Source organism: Lethenteron reissneri, chromosome 33 (assembly GCF_015708825.2).
Source record: "Lethenteron reissneri isolate LAM-NWPU_2019-01 chromosome 33, ASM1570882v1, whole genome shotgun sequence".
NCBI classification, from domain to species: Eukaryota; Metazoa; Chordata; class Hyperoartia; order Petromyzontiformes; family Petromyzontidae; genus Lethenteron; species Lethenteron reissneri.
Genome location: NC_083811.1, coordinates 10,285,965 through 10,310,469, shown reverse-complemented (window position 1 = coordinate 10,310,469; position 24,505 = coordinate 10,285,965). Strand labels below are relative to the sequence as shown.

Genomic DNA, 24,505 nt, shown 5'->3' with positions numbered 1-24,505 from the left:
CCAGCATGTGGCAATAACAGCACGTGTACAGCGGTTGCTGTCACGCCGAGGATTACATCGCAGCGCTCGCATTTTCTTCAAGTAGCATTCACGTGCCTGACCTCATGGGTAACAGCTTGTTCACAAACATCAAATCCATGCAGGCAAAGGGTGGCTGGAGCAGGTCTCTAAATCTGTCTCTTTCATCAGTCCCAGGCACATGGCCATGTTTTCTTTGAAGTTAAGGTCGGATTTCCCTTCCTTATTTTGTCACAACTGCTGCCTCGTAAGAACTCATCTGGTTCCTTCTACCCGAGTTCCGTTCGACCAGGTCCACCCTCACCTGTTCCTCTCTGATCTCCCCGTGACCCTCCTGGTTTCCCCGTGCCTATTGAAGGCCGCCCTCGTACGACCTCCCCTCCTCCGTCCCTGCTCTACAGGTCTTCTCTTTCTTCGGCTCTTCCGCCTGCTCACATCCATCCGCTTTTATCCAAACCTCACTGGCCCTGATTGTGCCTGCCAGCTTGCCACTCATTGGCTTGTTTAGTCGTCGTTGTTGTTGTTGCAAAAACCTCTGCGACTATTAATTCCTGTCCTCGTGTAACCCTCCCGCTTGCTGTTGATCTTCAGTGGCTGCTGTCCACGTCTTCTGTTTCTTACTTCACCTTTCCCCCACCCCCTCCTGTAACGCTGCCTCTGGAGACCCACGGCTTCCCTGACCTTGTTTCCTCCCTTAACGTCGTAAATCTTCCTTCACAACATATCGCGAAGCAGAATATTGGTGCTGGATACAACCACAATTGTAAACGCGATTTGTAACTTTGATCCGTGTCCATGTATCGATAGTTCAATGCTAATGTGCAGTTTCATTGAGAGACTGTGCGATTTCTTGGTGTGTTCTGGGACTGTTGTTGTTGTTGTTTGCTGCCCTGCTAAAGCTTGCATTTGGTATTGAAACATCGGCAGAAATGTATGTACTTGTGCAATTTGTACTTATGTACTTTATTAATTTATTTTTATGACTTGCCTACACTACGATGTTTTTTATTGCGTGTTGTTGTCACTTGATGACCCGTCCCTGCTGGACATCTTTGGAAAAGAGCTTTATAGCTCATCGGATTCCTCCTCCAGTGTCTACATATTCTGATTTTCCCTTCGTGTATCTTGATTACAATGTCCTGTCCAGCGATCCTGGTCTGTGCCTGCGGTACAATTGTCTCTCTTGGCTTTGTTTTCCTGTCCATAGCGGTCCCTGCTTGTCGTTTGCCTCACCTTGCCTCTAGTTGCTGGTCCTCTCTTCACGTTACCGGTCTTCACCTGCACTCTTTCATTACCCTGACCAGCCACTGTGTACCTGAACCTCATCTGGCCTTACTTGACCTTGCTTTGCCTCGTCTGCCCTTGTCGTGCCCTGCCTGTCATTGGTTGCTCTCACGTTCCCTTGGCCTTGTCTTTCACTGCCTACCTCTGCCTAGCCTGCGTCCCTCCACGTGCTACTGGTCGCAGTGGCGAGATGTTAACGGCCTCGCTTGGTACAGAAGGATGTCGTGGGTTCTATCCCAACACTGACGCCTGTTTATTTGGAGTTTGCATGTGCTGCCTGTGGTCGCGGGGATGTTTCTCTACAAAATCTAGCAACAGCATGCATTTAGAGTTTTTGGCTGCTATAATTTCCCCGTGATAAGCCACTTGGTTGAGCTGTCATTTGTGACCAGGTCGCTTCTGAAAAAGAGCTAGACAGCTCAGTGGGCCTTACCTGGTGGAAAAAAAAAGTTTAAACTTGATCGTCTCTTGATCATCACTGCCACGTGTGGCTCACCCACGCTCGCTTGACCCCTCCAGGCCATCCTGCAACACTCGGCGGTGGTGGACTGCGCCGTGGTGGGGCTGGAGGACTCCGTGAAGGGCCTCGTGCCCTTCGCGCTGTGTGTCCTCAAGAGCGGTAAAGCCACACGCGCGGCACGGCACACTCGCTGACGTTGAGCGGTGCAACTTTCAATTGCGATGTTATCAATAACACTGCGGCGGGGAAAGTTGCGCTATTTAACGTCGGCTAAGCATCTCTCCACTCTTCCCCTACTCCCTTAATCAAGCTGCCAGTCGCGGATATTTGTTTCCATCTGCAGTCACCGCCACTTTTGCAGGCTCAAGCGAGAACGCACGTTGCGGTTTCTCTTCCCCGCTCCCTATCCACATCTCAGCACTCTCGTAAAAGAAATATGGCGATAATTAAGTACAGCCCTGTGTAATAAACAGCGTGTAATATGCGACGAGTGTAGCAGTTAACCACCCGTGGTGGATTAAATCATTTACAATTTAAAAACACGCGCCATCTATTTATTGCCTTCTGCTTTGTGAGCGGAGAACACCCATGATGAATGCACGGGCTCGCGCGTTTGTCATTTGCACGCTTGCTTGCATTAGGTTAATGCAAAAGGTTTTGCGGCGCTATTTGGCACAAGAGTGTCACTTCGTTTATCGTTAAGATGGCGAGATGTCTGCCGAGCAGCTGCGCAAAGTCCAAGCGTGCATGGCGAGGGAATTCCCAAGCGCCGGCGCAAAACGAGTTGAAAAGGGGACAACTGGTCGGAGTGTGACGAATCACCCCCTCACGTACCGCTCCGTCCATAAACCAGTGACCAGCAGTCGGCTAAAGGCGACGCGGGGTGTGGGTCTGTGTCTGCGCGCGAGCAGGTGTGACCAAGAAGCACGACGAGCTGCTCCGGGAGGTCGTGGACCTCGTGCGTAACAGCGTTGGCCCCGTTGCCGCCTTCCGGCGCGCCATCTTCGTGCAGCGGCTGCCGCGCACGCGTTCCGGCAAGGTTCCCCGCTCCACCATCGCCGCGCTGGTCAACCGCAAGCCCTACACGGTGAGGCCCTCGCTCCCACGGACGCGCAAGCCCTGACGCCTTGATAGCGCTCGCTCACAATTGCGGTTGCCGCGATATGGCGATGTTACGATACAACGTGCGCTGTAATGCCCGCGATAATCGTATCATCTGTTTTGCAAAATTTCGCTACGTCGTAATTATTGCCACTAGTTTTTTTTTATTAAACATCTTATTTAATGTGCAAACTATTTCTGAAACGATAAAATTATTACACGAATTATGTATGGATATAGGTAGAATGAGTTTGCGATTACACATATGGGAATATAATCACACAGGACCAGAGCATGTTCCCAACATGCAGAGGCCTTCATCCAGCGATAGACTGACAACCACTTGTATGATAATTCTCATGATGGTAAATGTGCAATGTGCTTAGTTTTGTAAAATGTGGCCCATGCAAGTAGCTGGTTATTTCGTATGTCGGGGAGTTGATCAGCAACATTTATTTGTTCATATCGAGAGTGCAGAGCTGGTGGATGGCTTCAGGATTAGAATTGCGAATAATGATAGAAGCGGGAACTGCTGTCAATTTTTGATCCACGTTTTCTTGGTTCTTTCGGTAAAGTCACGTAGAAGGGAAGTAATAAAATCATAAAAATAAAACATAATAAAACAATTCTCACGACGTTTCGGCCACAACGCAAGCAGCCGTCCTCAGGTGAAAACCAGGTCTGTCGAGGCGACAGCGTCATTCAGACGTTGTGGCCGAAACGTCGTGAGAATTGTTTTATTATGTTTTATTTTTATTATTTTATTATTTCCCTTCTACGTGACTTTACCGAAAGAACCAAGAAGATGAATCCCTGCAGTCACGAAAGCTTTAAATCAAAATTGTGATCCACGGTTTGAGATTGATGGCTGCAGTTGCACTGTGGGTTGTTCTTAATTGTCCATTATTGATGTAGGAGGTAGCTCGTGCATCTGCCATGCGATGTAGCTGATCATACCAGGGAGAGATGGTTTGAGTTCAGCGCTGGTATCGATCATTTATTTACGACTCTCTTGACATGTCGTTGCATGTGCACACTGTTTTACTGTAAAATAGCAACATTCCACACACATGGTTTATTCTAATTTCACATTTCGCTATGCTCTGGGTGTGCACGAGTTTACTGTGATGTAGCATTAATGCATTTATTTACGTGATGAGTAATGCACAGCATGTTGCTGGCATTAAAATAGTGAAATAAAGGGGTGAGTGAGAGTAGGCTAAAGTTATTTTAGAAAGTTACATTTTGAAAATTTTAACAAGAAAATTACATTCTGTTACGGCATATGCATCAGTAAGATAGGCACTAAATAAAATGGATCATAAACTGAAAATGTACACAAAGAATCATGGACGGGTACAATATGGAAATTTCAATAAGAGGTGAAGAGAGAAACACACGGAACTGACAATACATGCAAATTGGAGAAATCGCATTAACTTTTAGAAAAGTAAACAGGCTTTCCAACGGCGCATTGCTTGAAGGTTGATGGACAGAGTGATGGAATCGCAGCCGAAGGAGGGAACACACCAAGAGGACGATCGCCACAGAGATCGGGATCGGGCAGTGAAATCAGCTCATGTGCAAGGAGTGAAATGGATTATTGCTTTGCAAGACAATGAGGATTGGCAACAACATGGGGAGGTCGCCATCCAGCAGCGAATAGAACATGGCTGTTTACGATGATGACGAATGCACAGCTAAAGAAATGTGATCTTATCCAATGTGAACATGCATAAAAATGGATTGTATGACTGTGCTAATACAAGAAAATACATTGGCCAGCGTGATTCATTAGGTGCATGACTTAATACCCGACCGGTACTGACGCTTCCGGATGTGTTCTGCTTTGGTTTTTACCCCCCAGATCACCTCCACCATCGAAGAGCCGCTCGTGTTTAAAGAGCTGGAGGAGGCCATGAAAAATGTGAAGTGAACGCTGTGAAATGCCACAAACCAAACCGGGACCTGTGCACTGGGGTCTCGCGTTGTAGAGCAGTCGTAGCCTGTGGAAGGGCAGTTACCTTAGATTGACACACACACACACGGGCATTGTAAGTGGCCAATTTGGTGCTGGGCTACACAACTGAAATACTTCATTTTCTGACAGATGCAAGAGGTATTCTTTAAACAAACCTATTTTTTACCCTTTCCTGTATATATATATTTTAAACAATAAGATACCTAAAGGCAAGCAACGCATAGAATACATTTTTGGTGTCACTACAGTGTAAACAGACAGTGGTTGGCAAAAGGCCTTATTTGCCTAAATTATAAGAAAAGAGATAACATTTAACTTTAGATAAATTACATTTAAGTTCGACAAACTCTTTAAAAAATCAGTTTCCCTATCTTGGGAGGCAGGTATTTTGGTCGAATAAGATTGCAATAAGTTAAGTTGTTTTAAAACCATTGTTGTCTGCATGGCCTAAAGTGTTAATACATATTGATACCTCAAATGCTTTAAAACAAACATCTTTTGCCAAATGTAATGGATTTACACCCTTTGAACGTGCACTCACACTCGTTTAAATTAGTCTCAAAGTTTGGTCATTCTTTATCCTCGTCTTGTTTGAATACATTGCCTTTAGAAACTTCGAGTTTCCAAATTACATTCCCAGGCACCTTGCTGACTGTCTTACAACTAGTCAGAGAGCGTGCAATCAAACACAGCAGCAAATGTCTGGGATTAGATGGTTTATTTTTTTAATTCCACAATATATACTATAGTTTTACAGAGGATGCTGATGTAAAACAGGCCATGTACTCGTACCACTCACCAACAACACTCTGCCTAAAGCCATTGAAAATATAAATATTTGCGGTGTACATTTGAGTATTGTCAGTGATCGTTTACCACTTGACATTGCAGATAATGATACTGCTCTGAAGAGCACGTTGTATTACATATGCACTCACGAGAAAATCGTGTGCAAGTTTAGAAAATGCTTTTCGTAGAATGCACTGATTGGAATACCTCTTGAAAGAAGTCTGGATTACAGGGTCTTCTACTTGCAAGTCAATTAGCAGCGACAATTGGTGGCATCGCTGCTTATCTGTGTTAATCGCGATACAATTTGACACCCTCTGTGGAGTGTGCATACATCAATGGCCGTGTTTTTTTTATCCACTGGATGCAAATGGTGATGAATTGCACAGAGGCCATTAATCCACTCGTGTACAATAACGGTTTTTGACCAACAAAAATGACGTGACCAAAATGTAGTCGATAAAGTGCCTAGGGAAGGTGGAAATCTGTAATTTAATAATGTAATGTGAAAACACTTACATTGTCTTGACATTCTTCAATGTTACTGGAATGTATCCACTATTTTCGATATTATACATATGAAAACGAGACACTATACCGCGTTAGATATTACACGTTTTTATCGTACTCTACAATGCATTTTAGCCTGCTCTGTGAAAATGACCCAGACCAATGATCACACCATGCTCTCATTGTTATTTACAGGCCATGCCAAGTAACCAAACATGTATTTAAAAATATATGCAAGACAGTCATGGAATGATGTTGACAATACAAATTTGCACAGTTAAAATCGCCATGTTATTTAAGGGCATTACTGAAATGAAACTGATTCATATGTACATCTGTGACAAATAAACAATGGTGTATATCCAACATTCTAGGTGCCATCGGATTATTTTATTGCTGCATGAAATGACCTTATCACGTGAGATAGTCTGACAATTTTGGTGATGCTGCATGGGCAGTGATGCACAGGCAAAATCAACAACACTCGTTCATCAATTACACTGTGGCCTGAAAAAGAGAAATGAGCTGTGAGGAAGGGCCGTCGTCCAAAACGTGGCCGATTACGTTTTCTTGACAGCAACTTAAGAAATGTTTTTTAGTATGAAGAGATGTTAAGTGAAAACTACTTTTGAAAGATTAATGTCCAAAGACATTAACCCTACTCTGCTTGTTGACCTGCGACTATTACATTTAAATATACTCGTTCCAAGCTTATATTTCCACAAGTCAATATTTATTCTAAGTAGAATAATTATACGAGTTTTGTACAATTATGAAATATTTTCTGTGGTAGAATCCAAAGACTTAAATACATTCCTGCGGAGGGAGCTGGTATGAACATTGGGTTGTTCGGTTAATGGCCAGGGTCAACGGCGGCGTGGTGTATTCCACAAATATGCCCGACTGTGAGGGCGGGCACAAGCCGGCGTGAGTAGGTTAAATGTTGAGTTTTATAAGGGCACCACGGGGTGACCAGCCCCTCCCCACCCAGCCCCTCCCCACCCTCCCCTCCCCACCCAGCCCCTCCCCACCCTCCCCTCTCCACCCAGCCCCACCACTCCCATTTTTGGATGCACGACGGACGGACACAATAATCCCCTGTGGGCTGGTGGAACCACGTGGTTCCTACCAGTATCACTGAACTACGTGCCTCTCATAGTTCTGCTGTACCTCATAGGTGGAGGCCGAGAGATGGTCACAGGCCTCATGGCTGCATCAGATCAACCTTTGCTCTTAACACCTGGAGATACCAAACTCGCTTGGTGGTTTTTCCAGAAGGGACCCTGGGGGTTGATACCGGAGGGTGAATGATCCTACGTTGTTCTCTCGGCGGATGCTCCGACACTCATGTCTCGAGAGGTCTTCCCAAGGCTGTTTCTCAAAGCACCGCTATGATCTGCGAAGCTCGAATCTTGAAGCACACAGACGGCATGTGATGTAATACAGAAAACCAAATGACATGGTTTAAAATAAAATAACTCGATGTTTTACCACAATAGCAAAAGCAACCACATAGTACAGAAAATATGATCATTAAACGACCTCTTCTGTATCTCCAAATCTTTGGATGCCCACTAAAGTCAGGGCAATCGTTTGCGCAGACAGGTCTAGGGACCAAAAATAATTGTGCCACTCCAGCAATCTTGTACGGTTCCTTTCATATCAGCATTTCTCTTAGCAGGCCATGTACTCAAACAGTGGCTAGTCAAGACACATTTACTTTGTATTGTTCCAGTCTCTTCTTAGAGTCTTGGGTCAAGATCTCATCATGGCCAAAGCCACCGATAGCACCCAACCTCACCAACACTTTCTACCCTCTCCCCGATCCTACTACTGCTGCACCGTAGACAATATACCTCGAAGATCTTCCCTAGCAGCATCTTGGGTCGAGGCATAACATGCTGAAAGACGAGGCAATCAACCGCAATTCATATAGTTAATTAAATAATCACACGAGACATTGTTGAACCTTCATCCTCTTTTTTATTGGCAGTGGCATTGACCAGAGAAGCAATTACCTCTTAAAATGAAATAACACTGTTCCAGATCAGCTTTTGGAGCATGAATAGGACACATACACTGTACAAAACCTGCCGTTGACTTGCTTACAAAGCTGGGTGCAGGCATGGGGGGGGGGAGGAGGGGGGCGAGTGGCTTTGCTGCAGTCATTTGGCCGCCTTCGTGCTGCCGTGAGAAACAGCACCTGGGCTTGGCCACAGCACAAAAAAACCCATTACAAAAGTCGGGCAAATAGAAAAAACTGGTTTTACCACGCAGGAGGATTACCGTTTTGTTGCTGTTAGTTGGGACACTTTCATTCCTTGCTGGATGGCCAGAAAAGCAAGGGCAGAGACTATGTTAACCGTAGAATAAACATACATGTTGTCTTTTCCCCATCCTAATGTTTTCCTAGTTTTTTATATGACTGCGTGGCATCGCTGTGGGTTTAACGGGGGGGGGGGGGGGGTGGTTCAGTCGGGCTAAAAACTTAAACCTGGGGTCTATCTGGATCAGTGACCCGGGTTTTTGTTGTTCTTCTCAGGGCAGGCAAAAACAAACACATCTCAGCATTACCCCTCGCTATGGCTGTGGCTACGAGTCGCGCGTGCCACCTACCGCAGTCCACCAGCGACCCAGACAATATTGGAGCCCAGGTCGGGTGAATTCCGAGGTCTTGTGGCATAAAAAAAAGATGGCATCATAATAATATTTTTCTTGATTCACAACTTCTAATGCAGGTGATGATGCAAATGACAATGACCGTGCCAGATACTAATTATGGCGATGCGCATGATCAGGCCAACGATGACAATGATGACCGTTGATTACATATAAATATTTTCTTTTGGTGCGAGGATTATTCAATAAAATATCTAACACACCTGTAGGGTTAACACCTTGGCAGAATAGAACACATGCAAGTATATTTTGGTCCTTCTTTAAATAAAGTTAATCAATTGCTTGGCAAGTTTTCATTACAGATGGTAAAGTAAATATTAAAAAGATTGCACACTCCGTGCCTCATTAGCAGAGGTGTAACAATTCACCGCTCTCATAATTCGATAATGAATTGCGACGATCAGATTTAAGAAATTATTCACTTTAATATTTGTTTTTACATCGTGGTGAATGTAGCAGCAGCCTTTGGCGACTGTAGGGCAGGCTGCCCAGAGGTTCAATAATAGCCCGGGATAAAATGTCACTTGAGGCCCCCATTATTCCACCATCCATAGGCCCACTGTGGGCCCCCCTCTGTTGTGCGAGGCCTAGCCCCCCCCCTTCCCCCCCAACTCTGGGCAGCCCTGCCCTGTAGGGATCCACTTGAACCTTTTACGTACAACATGTATGAAGTGAAAAACATTGATGACGCACGCGGTGCGATGCGTGCGTCGTATACACCTCAAGAATCGCTACCAATCGATGACTCGATGCATCGCCGAACCCCTTTCTAGGCAAGTTTCCAAAGAAACCGTCCGTAACTTTAAATTCCGGCGCTGCTCGACTTGACCGCCCAGAGTCCCAACGTCGAGTTGCACGGCAGTGCAGCACTTGTGCTTTGGCAGTGCGACTAGCGGGTACAACCATATCAGGGTCCCATGAAAACGTGCCAAGTCTTGTCAACCCACACGGGGTTCGAGATTCAACCGTGAACCCCCACTGCACGCGCTAAGATCCAACCGGTCACACCGTCGCGTTCTCTCCCGGTGAGCGAGCTCAGCTCGGAGCTGTCCCATGCATTGCAGGGGTGAGACGTGGATGTTAAAATGCATTGCCGTGTTTTGCAGGAACACGATTGTACTGCGGTCAAAAAGGAGAAAATTCTCTGGGAATACTGCCCCGCGTTTCCAAAAATACGGAAACACAAGCCGGACACACTGTGCTTTCATAGAATGTCATCATAGAATGTAATTGCACAATTGAACGTGTAATTGCACACGAGAACACATAATTGCGCAAGAGGAGGAGACTGTCAGTGGGGGTTTTAAATAAACTGCTGTTACTTGGCACCGTGAAATGGACGCTACGTACCTCGACCAGCATGCATTACCCAATTACACTCACAAAAAACCTGCGTGTAGAAATTGCTTTGTTGAGCTGAGCCTGCATGATCTGCCTGTGAATCCTCCCTCAAGAGAGTAATTCACCACATGACTGTCGCATTGTTTATTTTACTCCCTGCAGCCACATTTACCTTCCTCCTGCTTCCTCGGGAGATCTCATTCGTCGTGTCCATGGTCAGTGGGAACCGGCCTGGATCTCTGCAACGTAATCCCCATGGCAGTCCTCCTTAACTGAACTAATCCTAGAGCAAAAGCTTGGCATCCTATCTTCGGGCATGGGTTATCAGGCAGTGCCAGCCCGTGCCGCACCCTTTTTATCTGGGCCGACCCCGTAACCTGGCGTGACGACATCATCATCGTGGGGTCAACGTGAACATCACTTGATCGTCTTGCCAGGCCTGTTACATTAAAAGCACATGGTGAAATAAACACAAAGAGTGGACTCAAGCTTCACTCAGCCGAACCCAGGAGGGGTCAGCAATCAAAATAACAAGAGGCATTTTTTTCGAGTGCGGTAACAAAAAAAAATCCCAGCAATATTTCAAGAGCCGGAATGCACGTGAATAACGTCACGACGCAAGCCGCATGCGACTCCCTGGCCGCGAGATTGACGACCTCTGACTCTGCCGAACCTAACCGACGCCTGTATTCAACTTTGTGTAAAACCAACGTTTTAAGACTACTTTCAGACCGCCACCTTCGAGAATGGGGGGAGTATCGGAGAGGGAGGCATGGGTTTAGGGGGGAGTAGCAGCAGTGGGCGATGTGTCCACAGAGACTCGAGGCTCGTGGGAACGTGACCACGTGGAGTGGGCCACTGGGCTCGCAAAACCTGGTTCTCTGTGGCTGTAGAACCGTGGCATTTGCAGTGGAGTAGAGTTGTGTCCAGCCAGCCAACGAGGTTTAGCGGGAAGGATTTATTTTGGCTTACAGCTCCACGTACCCAGAATGCAGGTTTGGTGTTGTCTAATTCGCCCGACTGACAAACATTGCCCCATCTTAAAAGCCGATCAATTTGGCCTATGCCTGCAAAATTGGATTCCACATTGTAAATCGGAGACAGGCTGGTGTGTATGATGTATGATAACAGCATACCTAAAATATATTACTTTTATTTAATTAAAACACCTTATTGTTGGAGTGCATTCCCAGAGAATACATGTTGCTTCAAATCAAACAATGCGAACAAGCAATGATTCTAAAATAAATCATCGGTAGCAGTCATAGCAACACACCATTTGGTCAACCGCAAAACAAAAAAAACGAGGATTTACATATTTGCCAGTGTGAAATCCAGGGATCCATTTGATAGGGAACTCAACACCAATCAAAACATAAGCACATTTGCGTGCGAGTGAATGCGCGACTCAAACGTGAGGTGGGTAAATATCGCAAAATCTTGCCAGCCACTGTTCAGGAGAGGTATAGACATTTCTCGACAAAAAGAAAAATACGTATACGCATGAGGTTGGCGAATGCAGTGAGCCCGACAGCCGTGCCGGGGGGGGGGGGGGGGGTATAGGTTCAAGAGTGACGTCCTCGCTCATAAAGTAGACCACGCTCGCTCAAAACGCCCGCCAACACGCGTGACTATTCTCGTCGCGGGAAAAAAACAAACGTAACGTAGCCGCGTAGACCTGACCGCAGCGAGGGTGCAGCACTCTTTGTGCTGTTGACATTTCCCGACATCTCTCTCTCTCATACACACACACACCTGTGCAGCTTTACAAAAAGAAAATCTGCATATTACCTGGTAATTACATTTTCCCGATAAATTTACAAAACATCCTCAAAGCACAATTCGACCTTTTAGGTACATATACATACATTAGTATCGTACACAACCTGTGGAACAGCACGAAAAAAGGCAGCCGTCGCCAGCAAAAAAAAACGTAAAACGATAAATAAATTTCCAAGCAGATTAATGTCATTGTGTACATGATATGCAAGAGCAGACAGTAAAAGGTTCTTTTTACCGAAAGTGAAGAATTTTACACAATACAGTCATCGTAAGGTCTGGATCGATGGCAATATAAATATGAAGAGAAATTACAAAATGAAAGACAATTGATCTTTCAAAAGATTGTACAAGGAGCGCGCTTGGTCCATGCCGCGTGTGAGAGGTCCTCCCGGGAGGCATAGAGGGATGTCCTTGACTTGGCAAGGCCCCACTTCATGGCGGTGATGCCAGGTCACCGACCGCTGTCGTCAAGTGGAACTCCACAATCAGCGGAGGTAAAGGGCGCTCACTGCAGCAACAATGACAGCAACACGAGCAGATACATCCGCCAATCAACCAACGGCAGGCAATAGCGCACAATTAGCTGAGAAGTGCTCTCTGCGTGACAATAAATCAACACATTTCGTCTGCCGTCAAGAAGGGCCATTGCCTGAAACGTCACCTGTAATATTAATGATTTATAATATAATAATTTATTTTAATATTCTTGGTTCTTTCGGTAAAATCACGTGGATAGAAAATATAAATAAAATAATAAAATAAACTAATACCAATAAAAAAGAAAAAAATAGTGCAGGACTTGAGACAGATGGACTGTGTTTTTGTTATTTTAGCTTCTACAGCACTGCCAATGCACTATCACGTGTTGTTGTTGTTCTTGTTGTTTGAGTAACTACCTCGCCTGGTATACAGGAGGGTGTGGGTTCAATCCCAACCCTCACTCCTCTATATTTGGAGTCGGCAGTGTTCTCGCAGTGGTCGCGTGGATTTTTCTCCGGGTCCTCTGGTTCTTCTCTCCACATTTAGAATCATGTGTTTAGAGTAGTAGGCTGCTATACATTTCAACATGACAAGCCACTTTGTTGAGCTATCATTTGTGGACAGGTCACTTCTGAAAAAGTAGCGACATAGCTCAGTGGGCCTTACTTGGTAAAATAAAAAAAATAGTTAATAGTTTTAACATAATGAGTGGGTACTGCAGGTGAATGCCATCTCTTACACAGGTCCGTGAAGTTCAGCGCTGTGATAAGGAGCACCGTTCTGGACAAATGACCAAACGACTGAATAAATGCCTTCTTGGTTCTTTCGGTAAAGTCACGTAGAAGGGAAGTAATAAAATAATAAAAATAAAACATAATAAAATAATTCTCACGACGTTTCGGCCACAACGCAAGCAGCCGTCCTCAGGTGGAGAACAGGTCCGTCAAGTAGACAGAGTCTGAATGGCACGCTGCAGGCTTGGAGCGACTATTTATGCTGGGATGGAGGGGCGAAGAGCGCCTTGACAAAATAATTTGCATATCAAGAGAAATTTAGCATATTTATGGGAAATGCAGATATGCGATTAGCATTACTTGTGAAATGCGTAAGAGGTTTGGCGAGGGGTTTAAAGTCATTATTATTTTATTACTTCCCTTCTACGTGACTTTACCGAAAGAACCAAGAAGATGAATCCCTGCAGTCACGAAAGCTTTAAACCGAGACTGAAAAAATGAACTTGCGGGCACATGGTACAAGGGGGAAAGAAGTGACAAGTAATTAAGAACTCTCAAATCGCTTGGGACATTTCAACTGTGGGGTGCTGCTGAGAAAACATTCAGCTTTACACTCAAAATGGAATGAGAAAAGACTACTTCCAAACTAATGCAATGCTGAAACAATCTATAAGGGGATTTCACCTCCCAGCTACCCATTACCTCCTCGCAAACAAGATTTCACACTGCAATACGCGCTCCCTGGCAAATGTACTAAATAGCTTGTCTTTTCCCGCCAGTTGTATTAAATTACAATTGTGTTATCAGTGTCATGTCACGAGACAGGTTATTGATTAGAATCTCTCTCAGTGCAACTCTTCACGTGAAACAATGGCCCATGGAAGCCGATATCGCAGAACTATCTCTGAAATTGCCTGACGTGATCTCTGATCCACAGAATGAGGTGGCCCCTTTCCCAACTGCTCTGCCACTGAGAGGTTTGCAGTTCACATGACACTGAAACAGATATTACACGTTCTAGATTTGAAGTTTTCGTGACTGCAAGAATCTATATTCTCTGGTTCTTTCTGTAAAGTCATGTAGGTGAAAAAAATAAGAGTATTTTTTTTTAGAAATAAAAAAATTAAGTCACGACGTTTCGGAAGCAACACAAGCTTCCGTGACAAGTAGCTCTCTTTGCCCACTACAGTAATTTTGTTTCTTGCTGTGGTTGTCCCACCTGATGACGGAAGCTTGTGTTGCTTCCGAAACGTCGTGATTAAATTTATTTATTTCTATTGTTTTTATTCTTATTTTTAATAAAAAATTTCACCTACGTGACTTTACCGAAAGAACCAGAGTATATTACACGTTCTCAGTTGATATAAATGCAAAAACTAGGAGCAGAACCAAACTTAATGTAAGTTTTTTTTAGTGGAGTCATTGGTTACTGGGCGGAGAACCATCAACTCACTACACTCGTGAACCTGCTTTAAGTGGCTGCCTAGATTCGAATCTAGCAATGCCAGCTCAGTGCCACTGAGTCACCCAGCCCCCTCTGAAATTACATACAACCTTAATGCCACTCTTGTTTAACATCAGACTACTTTGGGATATGGGGCAATGCAGAATAGTGCCTTGTATGATTATGATATATTTTAGTGTATTATTTTATATCATTAATAGCGCTGTGACACCTCTCCCACCAGTGATTCAATCCCACGATTTAAGATCACGTTCTGATTCAAGAATTGATCACAAAAAAATTGGTAAATGTAGCACCTCGAGTAGCTGCAAGGGTAAAAAGAACCCATGACATACAACATCTACGAATCGAGGCACGTACCACGACTTTTGGCGTCATCTGGTCCAACCCATGTGAGACTAGGCTCTAAGGAAAGCTGTCTCGGGTGTGGACCAATCAACTTCAAGGACAGTTCATACATTATCAAAGTTGTGTTTTTTTGTGTCATCTGGTCCAACACCATGTGAGACTAGGCTCTAAGGAAAGCTGTCTCGGGTGTGGACCAATCAACTTCAAGGACGGTGCATACATTATCAGAGTTATGTTTTTTGTTTGCATTCTGACTGCAGGTATTGTGGTCTATGCAAACATGACTCCTCGTAAAAAAGGTGTCAGTTTTGTTGCCAGATAGAAGGGTAAAAAACCAATTATCATGTACCATGAGCTTAATCATTTATATTAATCATGGAATCGATTCATTGGTCCACCTATTTTAATTCGTGCATTCTGATTGGCGCTCAATGCGACTCTAACATTGTTGCAAAATCACTATTTTCGAAATATTTTCGAAACGTTTAACCACCGTGTAGATTTTCACGGCTTTTGCTGGAGAGCTCTCCGATGTGTCCGGCAGGATGTCCGACGTTTCGCTCCCACACGCGCCGGGATCCCCGGCCTGGCCGATTTCAAAATTCAGTCCCAGCAAGTGAAACGTCGGCGGACATCGTGCCGGACAACGCGCGGTACAACCCGGCAAACACGTCGGGGAGCTGCGTCTCAACCACGAGGGTGAACGCACAGACGGACAAGCGACATGCGGGACGCAGCCGCACCCATCGTGCAGCGATGTTACACTGTCACGTGTTGTGAACGTTGCGGGGGGGGGGGGGGGGGGGCCGTAGCCTCGGCTAGGCCGACACTCACTTGGATGGCGCGAGGGACCGTGGCACGTCTCGGGTATCAGCACGAGTACGTCCGCACGACCGAGGATGGGTCAGCCCGCTGCGTCCCCGCCGTTGCACCTGGGGATACCAGCACACACACGCACACACGCACACACGTATATAAAAGATAAAAACAAAGATCCCCCGTATAGCCTTAACAGAGTGTAGGGGCAAGTGCTGTTAGCGAACACCTATGAAGGGCGGCACGGCACACGAGGGGGTGGGTGGCCAACACCACGCCCGGCCGCCTTTGTCTCCCTAGTGGCGATGTTTACACATCGCACCAGGTACTCATTTGAGACTGAGTTGACCTAGGAGCGGTCCAGGACTGGTTCAGATAATCATCACTGGTGTTGGCCGTGAGCGCCGATCGAACTCGGGCCGCTGGGTTCATATCGCAGCGCAGCGTACTAATCGCTACACTACCACACAAACTCAGACACACGCACGCACATACATACACATATTTCACATATAGCCTGAGAGAGCATCGTGGCAACAAGCGCTACGATTACCTCGTGCTACTAGACGACGACGTAATGAGCGGTGTGGTCAGTACAACAACCACCATGTGCCACTAAGTGGTGCTGATGTCACCACGGCGCTTGTGGCAGGCTATGTGCACTTTAAGGCCACGTGATGTGTCGAACGCCCCGTTGGCAGGAAGTCACAGGACAAACTCAGGTGCCGTGAGTTGACCGACTGAGACGACTGGCAGATGCAGCACCTGTCAGTAGGGTACGATGCTCGACCGCTTTTGCATCTCCATTGGCGATGTCCACACACCGTTATCACCGCTCATGTTTAATCTAATGCCGGATGAAATCCTTCCTACGTTCTTTACTCCCCAGAGTTCTGCGGGCCCAACAATCCACCTCATTCCTGCAGGAGCCAATCTCATCCCTCCATCTCGGCAGTGTGGACGTCTTTCCCGGGAATGTTCCCACCCATGGCTGCAATTCTGTTGTTAGTCTTGACCGCTGGCCATCATTGCCACCGCTCCCCATACACAACACATATGCAAGCAGACAGACAAAGAGACACTCATGTACACACACAAATTAAACCACCCATGTAACCTTGTAGACTATATAGGCAAGAATTGGACACACAGCGAGTACTCGTTTAACGAAGTAGATGCATTCGTGAAGAGTGCAGCGTGAAACGAAAAACGCGTTAAGCGAAAACTATTCCCCTACAAATAATATAACGATAAAGTTTGGCGAGAAACGATGTACGCACACACAGTAAGATGGCGGGACTAAAAACTGACGGGATTGTCATGTATCATTCAATGTACTGTATCACATCGCTCATCTGCGCAGCTCCAGAAAGTAGTTTGTCATTGACCGTTTAGAAACCGCGTTATAACGGTGCTGCACTCCGCGTTATGATGGCGTGGTCAATCACGGAAGAGTCGCGATATAGTGAAAACGAGTTGTAGTGTGAATACCACGAATTAAGCGAGGATTTACCCTATACAGACAAACATCTCTCAGCCTTAATAGACTTTTGGAGCAAGTGCTGTTAGTGAGCACTTATGAAGGCCGGCACGGCACACAAGGCGGTGGGTGGTGAACACCATGCCTGGCCGTCTTTGTCTCCCCAGTGGCGATGTTTACACGCCGCACCAGGTACTCGCACGAGTCGATCTATATATATAAAACATATACACGCACACTCAGACATGAATGCGCACACACAAACCCATAAGCAGACAAGCATAATAAACCAAATAGTTTCGAAGACAAAACCACACACGCGCATTCAACTATAACCACGGCAGGCCGTAAACACAAACTTTAAGAGCACGTAAAATAATTTACACGTCCAAAAACTCTGAACGCAGGCGCACATGCACGCGCACGTGCCCATAGACACACAACACAAGCACACAGAGCTCTCTGTTAGTATGCGCTGCCACACTGCCATTCATCATGCTGGCAAAAGCCATCCGTGGTAAGGAAACAATGCACCAAACAACATAAACACATGTTAGGCAGCTTGACAATTAATGGAGCGCGGTACATCTGCATCCCACGCATGCTGAAAGGTCACCTGCCTCATCAATAAACGACTGTCGGCAGGAGACTGCCGTTAAGATTCACAGAAATAGTTTCAGCTCCTTCGGACCTCACCCCCGACTGCAACGACATCTTTTGGCATCGCGTAATTTCGCCGGTGTTTTGCGGCAGCGTTGGAGAAACATCTTTGCCCGAGGTCTATTAAACTATTTTTTTTATTTTACCCGGCAAAGCCCACTGAGCTATATAGCTCTTTTTCAGAAGCGACCTGGCCACAAATGATAGCTCAATGAAGCGGTTAATCATGTGGAAATTGATAGCAGCCAAATACTCTAAATGTGCGTTTCTAAATTTTCAGGGAAAAACTGGAGGACGCGGAGAAAAATCCACACCAACACGTAGAGAGAAACATGGAAACTCCAAATAGACAAGCGTCAGAGTTGGGATCAAACCCACGCACTCCTGCATACCAGGCAAGGTAGTCAACATCCTGCCACTACGGCGCGCCCCTCTGCTTTGTGGCATAAGTTTCCACGTTTCAGCAACAAACCCGGCACTCTGGTGTACCCTGAGAAGTTATTCTTGTGAACAGAAACTCGTGAGGCTGTTGGTATCAATATTTTAAATATGTTGCACTTGCGCGATGTTACTTTTGCAGCACAACTGTTATCTCAGTGGGACGTTGGGACGTGTGTACTTGAAGTTCCGTGCAGGAAAGTTTTGGAAAGAATCAATGAATTATACGTGCATTGGTCATCGATGCGATACATAAAGACAGGATTGGGTTATGTATAATTCCAGTTTCGTCAAAAATCTCCACAAATGATGGAAATGTTGATCTATATTTGCATTTTTATAGAATTTTAGCGTATTAAAAAATTGCATTTAATAAATAAACCCACAAGTTTGTTCTCAGCAATGTGTGATGAGCATTTAACATCATGCTGCGAGTAAAATGTTTAATGACCATATTTGTTATCTTCTCCAAACACTTGTGCAACTTAAAACAAAGTCTCCGAAAGATGACAAATGTTACTATTTAAAAAGAGAACTGGCATTTATTTACATTTGAAAAGTGGCCCTATTTATTTTTTCCAATAAATTAGCTTCTAGAAAACAGTGCTCATATGTAAACACTGCACTGGTACAAAGACAAAGATCCCCCAAATAGCTGTTAATAGACGACTGGGGCAAGTGGTCTTGGCGAACTCCTGTTAAGGATGACATGGGCACATGCGGTGCTTGTTTGGCCAGCACTACACAGAGCCCGCTTTTGTGCACTCTGTACACACATTTAAGGTCAAGTTGACCTAAGTGAGAGCCAGTGTGGATTCCGATTTCACTTGCCACGCAGCAGAGCTCAGGTCACATGGTTTGTAAGGCAGTGTGCATAACCGCCACACGCTACCGCTCCGCACGGGCAACATAGCCAGAGATCAGGCATTAATGCCGTTTGTTCTGAAGCGATCACATTAGTGCTCCACTTTAGGCCAATTAAACACAAAGTGATGACTTCCAGAAAGCCAGCATGATCCATGAACGCATCCGTGCACTCAACGTAGTCCGCGTGTGGGATCTGCAAGCAGCCCTGGGGCTCAGAGCCATTAAGAGCTGGGCTGCTACGGACAGTGGGAATTGGACAATGCGTTGCTGCATCTCGCGTGCAGATTTCTAGGAACGTATGTAATAGGATTTTTTAGCGGCACAGCAATGCACGCTGGCTTGACCTGCAACATTAATGAGTTGGTATACGTTATTGAGATTAGAGAAATACAAAATCCAATTTGTCAGATCATTTAACATGCGAATGCATTTTCAATGGCTTTGCTGGGTGATACTTGTTTTTTTAAATTAAGTTTCAAAACCCAGTAAATTAATTCTTCAAAATTTCCCATAAACCTCGCCTATCATCTCTGTATTCAAAAAATTCTTACGACTTTGGGGGAAGTCAATGAGACTGGCGCCCGCCATAGGAATGTGGGATTTCAAACATCGGCTCAGGATTGTAAAACGAAGAGGAGTACAACCCCAAGCGTATTTGAGTCAGGAGACACCGACTTTCTCTACTGCAAATAAATAACATCACTAAATACATTATTTTTGGGACAGGTCACAATGACATCTAGTGGTCGAACTCAACAATCAATTACAGTACGAATATTGGCAGAAAAAAACCTGCACATTGAATTCTCAATTAGTTTAGATGCTTATCGACTCATTTAAAATGCTCTTCCACAAACACCCCCCCCCCTCCCTGTTATGGATACAGTACGCGTAATTAAAATAATGCGTTTTGTTCAGATGAAATTAACAATGCTAAAGTACACGTTGTACGATAGATCCTTCCTTGCGCCGAACACTTTGGACATTTATTCTAGTGACAGCACTTCGAAGCACTTATGTACTCCGCTGAACAGCAGACTCACACGAAACCCCGTCTGACTATCAAGAGACAAATGCATCAAAGCCCCCTGATGACACTAAAACAGAAGGCTGTCGACACTCTCTATAGTTTTGAATGATTCAAGTGCAAACTAGTAGATCGTATGAGGCTGGTACGCTCGCACACACAACGAGAGGAAGGGGGTGGGGAGTGTTGGTGCAGTGGTAAGTGCCACTGCCATATCAACCCGGTGACCTGAGTTTGATTCCTGGCCATGGCTGGCATTAGCTGCGAGGTTTCTTTAAACCGGTTCTGCCCAACCCTCTGCACCCTTTGCCAACATACACAAACCAAAGTGGTGAAGTATGGTCAAACAACCAATGTAACGGACACTGCATGGAGGGTCTTTATCCAGCCGTTGATTGACAAGGGGCTATAACACTATGAGACCTCCTTTACCAGTGGCAAAATATAGTAGTAGGTTTTTACCCTTTAAACTGGTACAAAACTGACACCTTTATTCAAGGCATCATGTTTGCAATAACCACAACACAAGTAGTCAAAAAAGCAAACAAAAAGAAACAACTCTGATAATAATGATAATAATATGCTCTGTCCTTGAAGTTGATTGGTCCACACCCGAGACGGCTTTCTTTAGAGCCTAGTCCCCATTGGTGTTGGACCAGATGACACTAGAAGGCGTACAACTCAAACACAGTGCAACATCAACTTCAAGGACAGAGCATATTATTATCATTACCAGAGTTGCTTTTTTTTGTTTGCTTTTTGACTACTTGTGTTGTGGTTATTGCAAACATGATGCCTTGAAAAAAGGTGTCAGTTTTGTACCAGTTTGAAAGGGTAAAAACCTACTACTATATTTTGCCACTGGTAAAAGAGATCTCAGTGTAAATGCTTACCCCGAGCTCTCAATACTCTGATATTGCACTGTGTTTGAGTTGTACGCCTTCTGGTGTCATCTGGTCCAACACCAATGGGGACTAGGCTCTAAAGAAAGCCGTCTCGGGTGTGGACCAATCAACTTCAAGGACAGAGCATATTATTATCATTATTATCAGAGTTGCTTCTTTTTGTTTGCTTTTTTGACTACTTGTGTTGTGGTTATTGCAAACATGATGCCTTGAATAAAGGTGTCAGTTTTGTATCAGTTTAAATGGGTAAAAACCTACTAATATGATGCCTTGTACAAAGGTGTGAGTTTTGTATCAGTTTAAAGGGTAAAAACCTACTACTAAGGGGCTATAAATTATGTTTTTATTATTATTTACAGAACAAACACAAAGATGGCCCTTACAGACTGCCAGGCTTACGGCTGTTATCGAGCACCTATTTAACTCCAAGGCATGCCACACGAGGATGTGGTGTAGGCAACACCATGCTCAGTCGCCTTTGTTATCCCCAGTACCGATGTTGATGTTGACTGCACTATATTGGATTTTAGGCTGAATGCACACAGGCAAGGCCCATACCATGTTCAGATGTCCACTGCCACTGGTGTGGAATCAGGCCTTGGTGTCCAGGAGTCGAGCCGGAGCCAACACAGGATTGGAGCACAGCAAACGAACCACCACGTGCCCAATACACGTGCATGGTGTGCACACGTGAAGCGCCAGGGGTGGCGAAATGTTATCTCCCTCGCCTGGTATGCAGGAGGCCGCGGGTTCAATCCCAACCCGGACACCTCAATATTTGGAGTTTGCATTTTCTCCCCGTGGTCGCGTGGATTTTTCTCCGGGTTCTCCGGCTTTTCTCCCTCCGCATTTTGCAACATGCGTTAAGGGTATTTGGCTGCTTTAAATTTCCACGTGATAAGCCACTTCGTTGAGCGATCATTTGTGGCCAGGTCGTTTCTGAAAAGATCTATATTGCTCAGTTAGACCTTACTTGGTGAAATAAAAAATAGTTTATAATAGTGTAAAAAGACAACGATCCTGCTGTTGGGAATGCTGGGGCAAGCCTGATAAAAGAACCTATAACGGTAAACACGACACTTGAGGGGGTGGGTGTGTCTAGCACCTTTTCCAGCCGCCTTCATCTCCCCAGTGTTGATGTTTACACATGCGGTACTCATTTAAAGCCAAGTCAGCCGAGGGGAAGTGCAGAATTAATTCAGATATTTCCCATTGATTTTATCTGTTGCTGTAAATGTAACCCATTTAGCCGGGTTTGTAGTAAATTAAGCTAACCACTGCACAGCCGCTCCGCACAGACATACACATTCATGTAAAAATAACCAAAGATTCCCTGTATAGCCTTAACAGACTTTTGGGGCAAGTGCCATTAGCGAACACCCATAAAGGCTGGCACGGTACACGATGGGGTGGGTGGCCAGGACAACACCTGACCACCTTTGTCTCCCCAGTGATGATGTTTATCCACCACACCAGGTCCTCATTCGAGGCTGAGTCCACCTAGTGGAGGCCCAGGACCAGTTCAGATAAATGGCACTGGTTTTGGCCACAAGCAGGGATCCGACTCGGGCCGCCGGGTTGCTCATGCTGTGTGCGCTAACCGCTACACTACCGCTAAGGTACACCCGTGCGTCATTCATACAGGCCATTCGTTTTGAATTTTAAATGGGAATGAATATCTGTCGCCATTCTACAGGGGGCATGTTTGCACTTCACAGCTGCACTTGGATGGAGCAGAAAATCACAGCGCAGACGCGGAGGCAGTGAGTGGGGAGAGGAGGTTGCCGTGGTGAGGGGGGGGATGAGAGGAGAGAGTGCTACTTTGAAACGCTCTCTCCTGCATGCCGCTCCATGCCTTTGAGCAATCGCAGAAACCTGATAGAACTATGATAACATGTATTTTGAATTTGTTTTGCCTATTTCTTTCATTCCTTGTTGTTGTTATTTTTCGTTAAACCATACCAGAACACAAGAGGTTATATACGGACCAACACAATCATCCAGCATGAGCGATTTGCCGTGTTTGAATGGACTGTTGAATGGTGTGTCGGAAGATTGCGCCAACGCATCTCCATGACCTCGCCGAGTGCCCTTTGAGGTACCAAATGACAATCGGACGATTGCAGTCGCATGCTCAAGCTTCTATTCAGGATGCAGGTTCGACCGCTCGTATCAACAAAGGCGCTGAAGATGTCCGCACACCAAATAATTTTTGCCCAGCGGAGCCCTCCTCTACTAAAGCGTTATCCGAGACCTGCCGGGACTTAGAGAAGGGCAGCGGGGGGGGGACCTCTTGCGTGCAGACCCAGATCACCGCTTCATTATCCTCTAATCAGCTTGGAGCAGCAGTGCCTATGCAAACACAGCGGGGGCTAAGGCGGCACACATGGGGCCTCGGAGGCGCTGTGCATGGCAGATTGAGAGCGTTCGTCTCAGAACGAGCCGTGCAAAATTAGCTCCGCACACTTTTTAAAGCTGCCATTAATCTGCACGGTGTTACGAGCGATGGATATAGGAAGTGATGAGGCCGACCCCGATTTCTTACTGTATATTGTTTTTATATGTGTATATAGTGCACGTTTAAATATTATCATTCATGCTGTACATATACTTAAGGAACTGATCCTTCATACACGCTTTCTCAGGGGACAAGTGCCGTTGGAAAATATCTATTGCAGTGTCGATCTAATAAAATGTATTCATCTATATATATAAAATCGTTCATGTCTGTCTGTCTGTGTGTGTGTGTGTGGACTTTGGCCCATACGCACTTTCATTGGACGGCGGTTGCCCCTGGCAACGGCTAGCCACGCCTTCGCCGCTTTCATTGGACCTGGCAACGGCTAGCCACGCCTTCGCCAAGGGCTGCAGTTTCATTGGACGGCGGTTGCCCCTGCCAACGGCTAGCCACGCCTTCGCCACTTTCATAAGCTCCGTATTTAATTAAATAATAGCCATTACACAGTATTGTTGGAGCGCTAGGGGGGGGGGGGAAGGAACGCCACCCGTACCCTGCCTTTTCCAAGCCGACAATTTTAGGCGAGGCCGCAGGCTTTGCACGCTACTAGGCCTCGACACCCACCAGGCCACTCTGAGGTAAATTCATCAAAGTTTTTCCTACTCTTCACTACACCCCCACCACAATGTGTGCTATTAATATTACTTTTAAACCCAACGCGCCAACAATCGATTACTTTAATGTTCACTGTACAAATACTCATTAAGCTGGGTGAGCGTACTGCCAGTCTATCATGTACACTGTAGCCTGCTTATTGAGCTCGGTGAGCGTACTGCCACTCTATCATGTACACTCTAGCCTGCTTATGAAGCTGAGTGCGTG

The 24,505-nt window shown here is 45.6% G+C and overlaps 2 protein-coding genes across 14 annotated transcripts in view; one reads left to right on the top strand and one right to left on the bottom strand.

Annotated features, from left to right (window-relative positions):
* The window catches only part of ACSS3 (acyl-CoA synthetase short chain family member 3), a 34,620-nt gene extending 28,109 nt beyond the window's left edge, over positions 1-6,511 (top strand). Inside the window, exons 14-16 of the mRNA XM_061564585.1 lie at positions 1,822-1,921; positions 2,674-2,849; positions 4,731-6,511. Coding sequence (XP_061420569.1) covers positions 1,822-1,921; positions 2,674-2,849; positions 4,731-4,799 — 345 coding nt within the window. The 3' untranslated portion in view covers positions 4,800-6,511. The remainder of the gene's footprint in view (positions 1-1,821; positions 1,922-2,673; positions 2,850-4,730) is intronic.
* A 1,602-nt stretch (positions 6,512-8,113) lies between these two features.
* Positions 8,114-24,505, bottom strand: part of LOC133350332 (liprin-alpha-1-like) — a 351,308-nt gene continuing 334,916 nt past the window's right edge. For all 13 annotated transcript variants that reach the window (XM_061564572.1, XM_061564571.1, XM_061564574.1 and 10 more), the window contains 2 exons: positions 15,807-15,904; positions 8,114-12,453 (listed from right to left, as the gene is read on the bottom strand). In XM_061564572.1, coding sequence (XP_061420556.1) covers positions 15,843-15,904 — 62 coding nt within the window. In that variant the 3' untranslated portion in view covers positions 8,114-12,453; positions 15,807-15,842. The remainder of the gene's footprint in view (positions 12,454-15,806; positions 15,905-24,505) is intronic.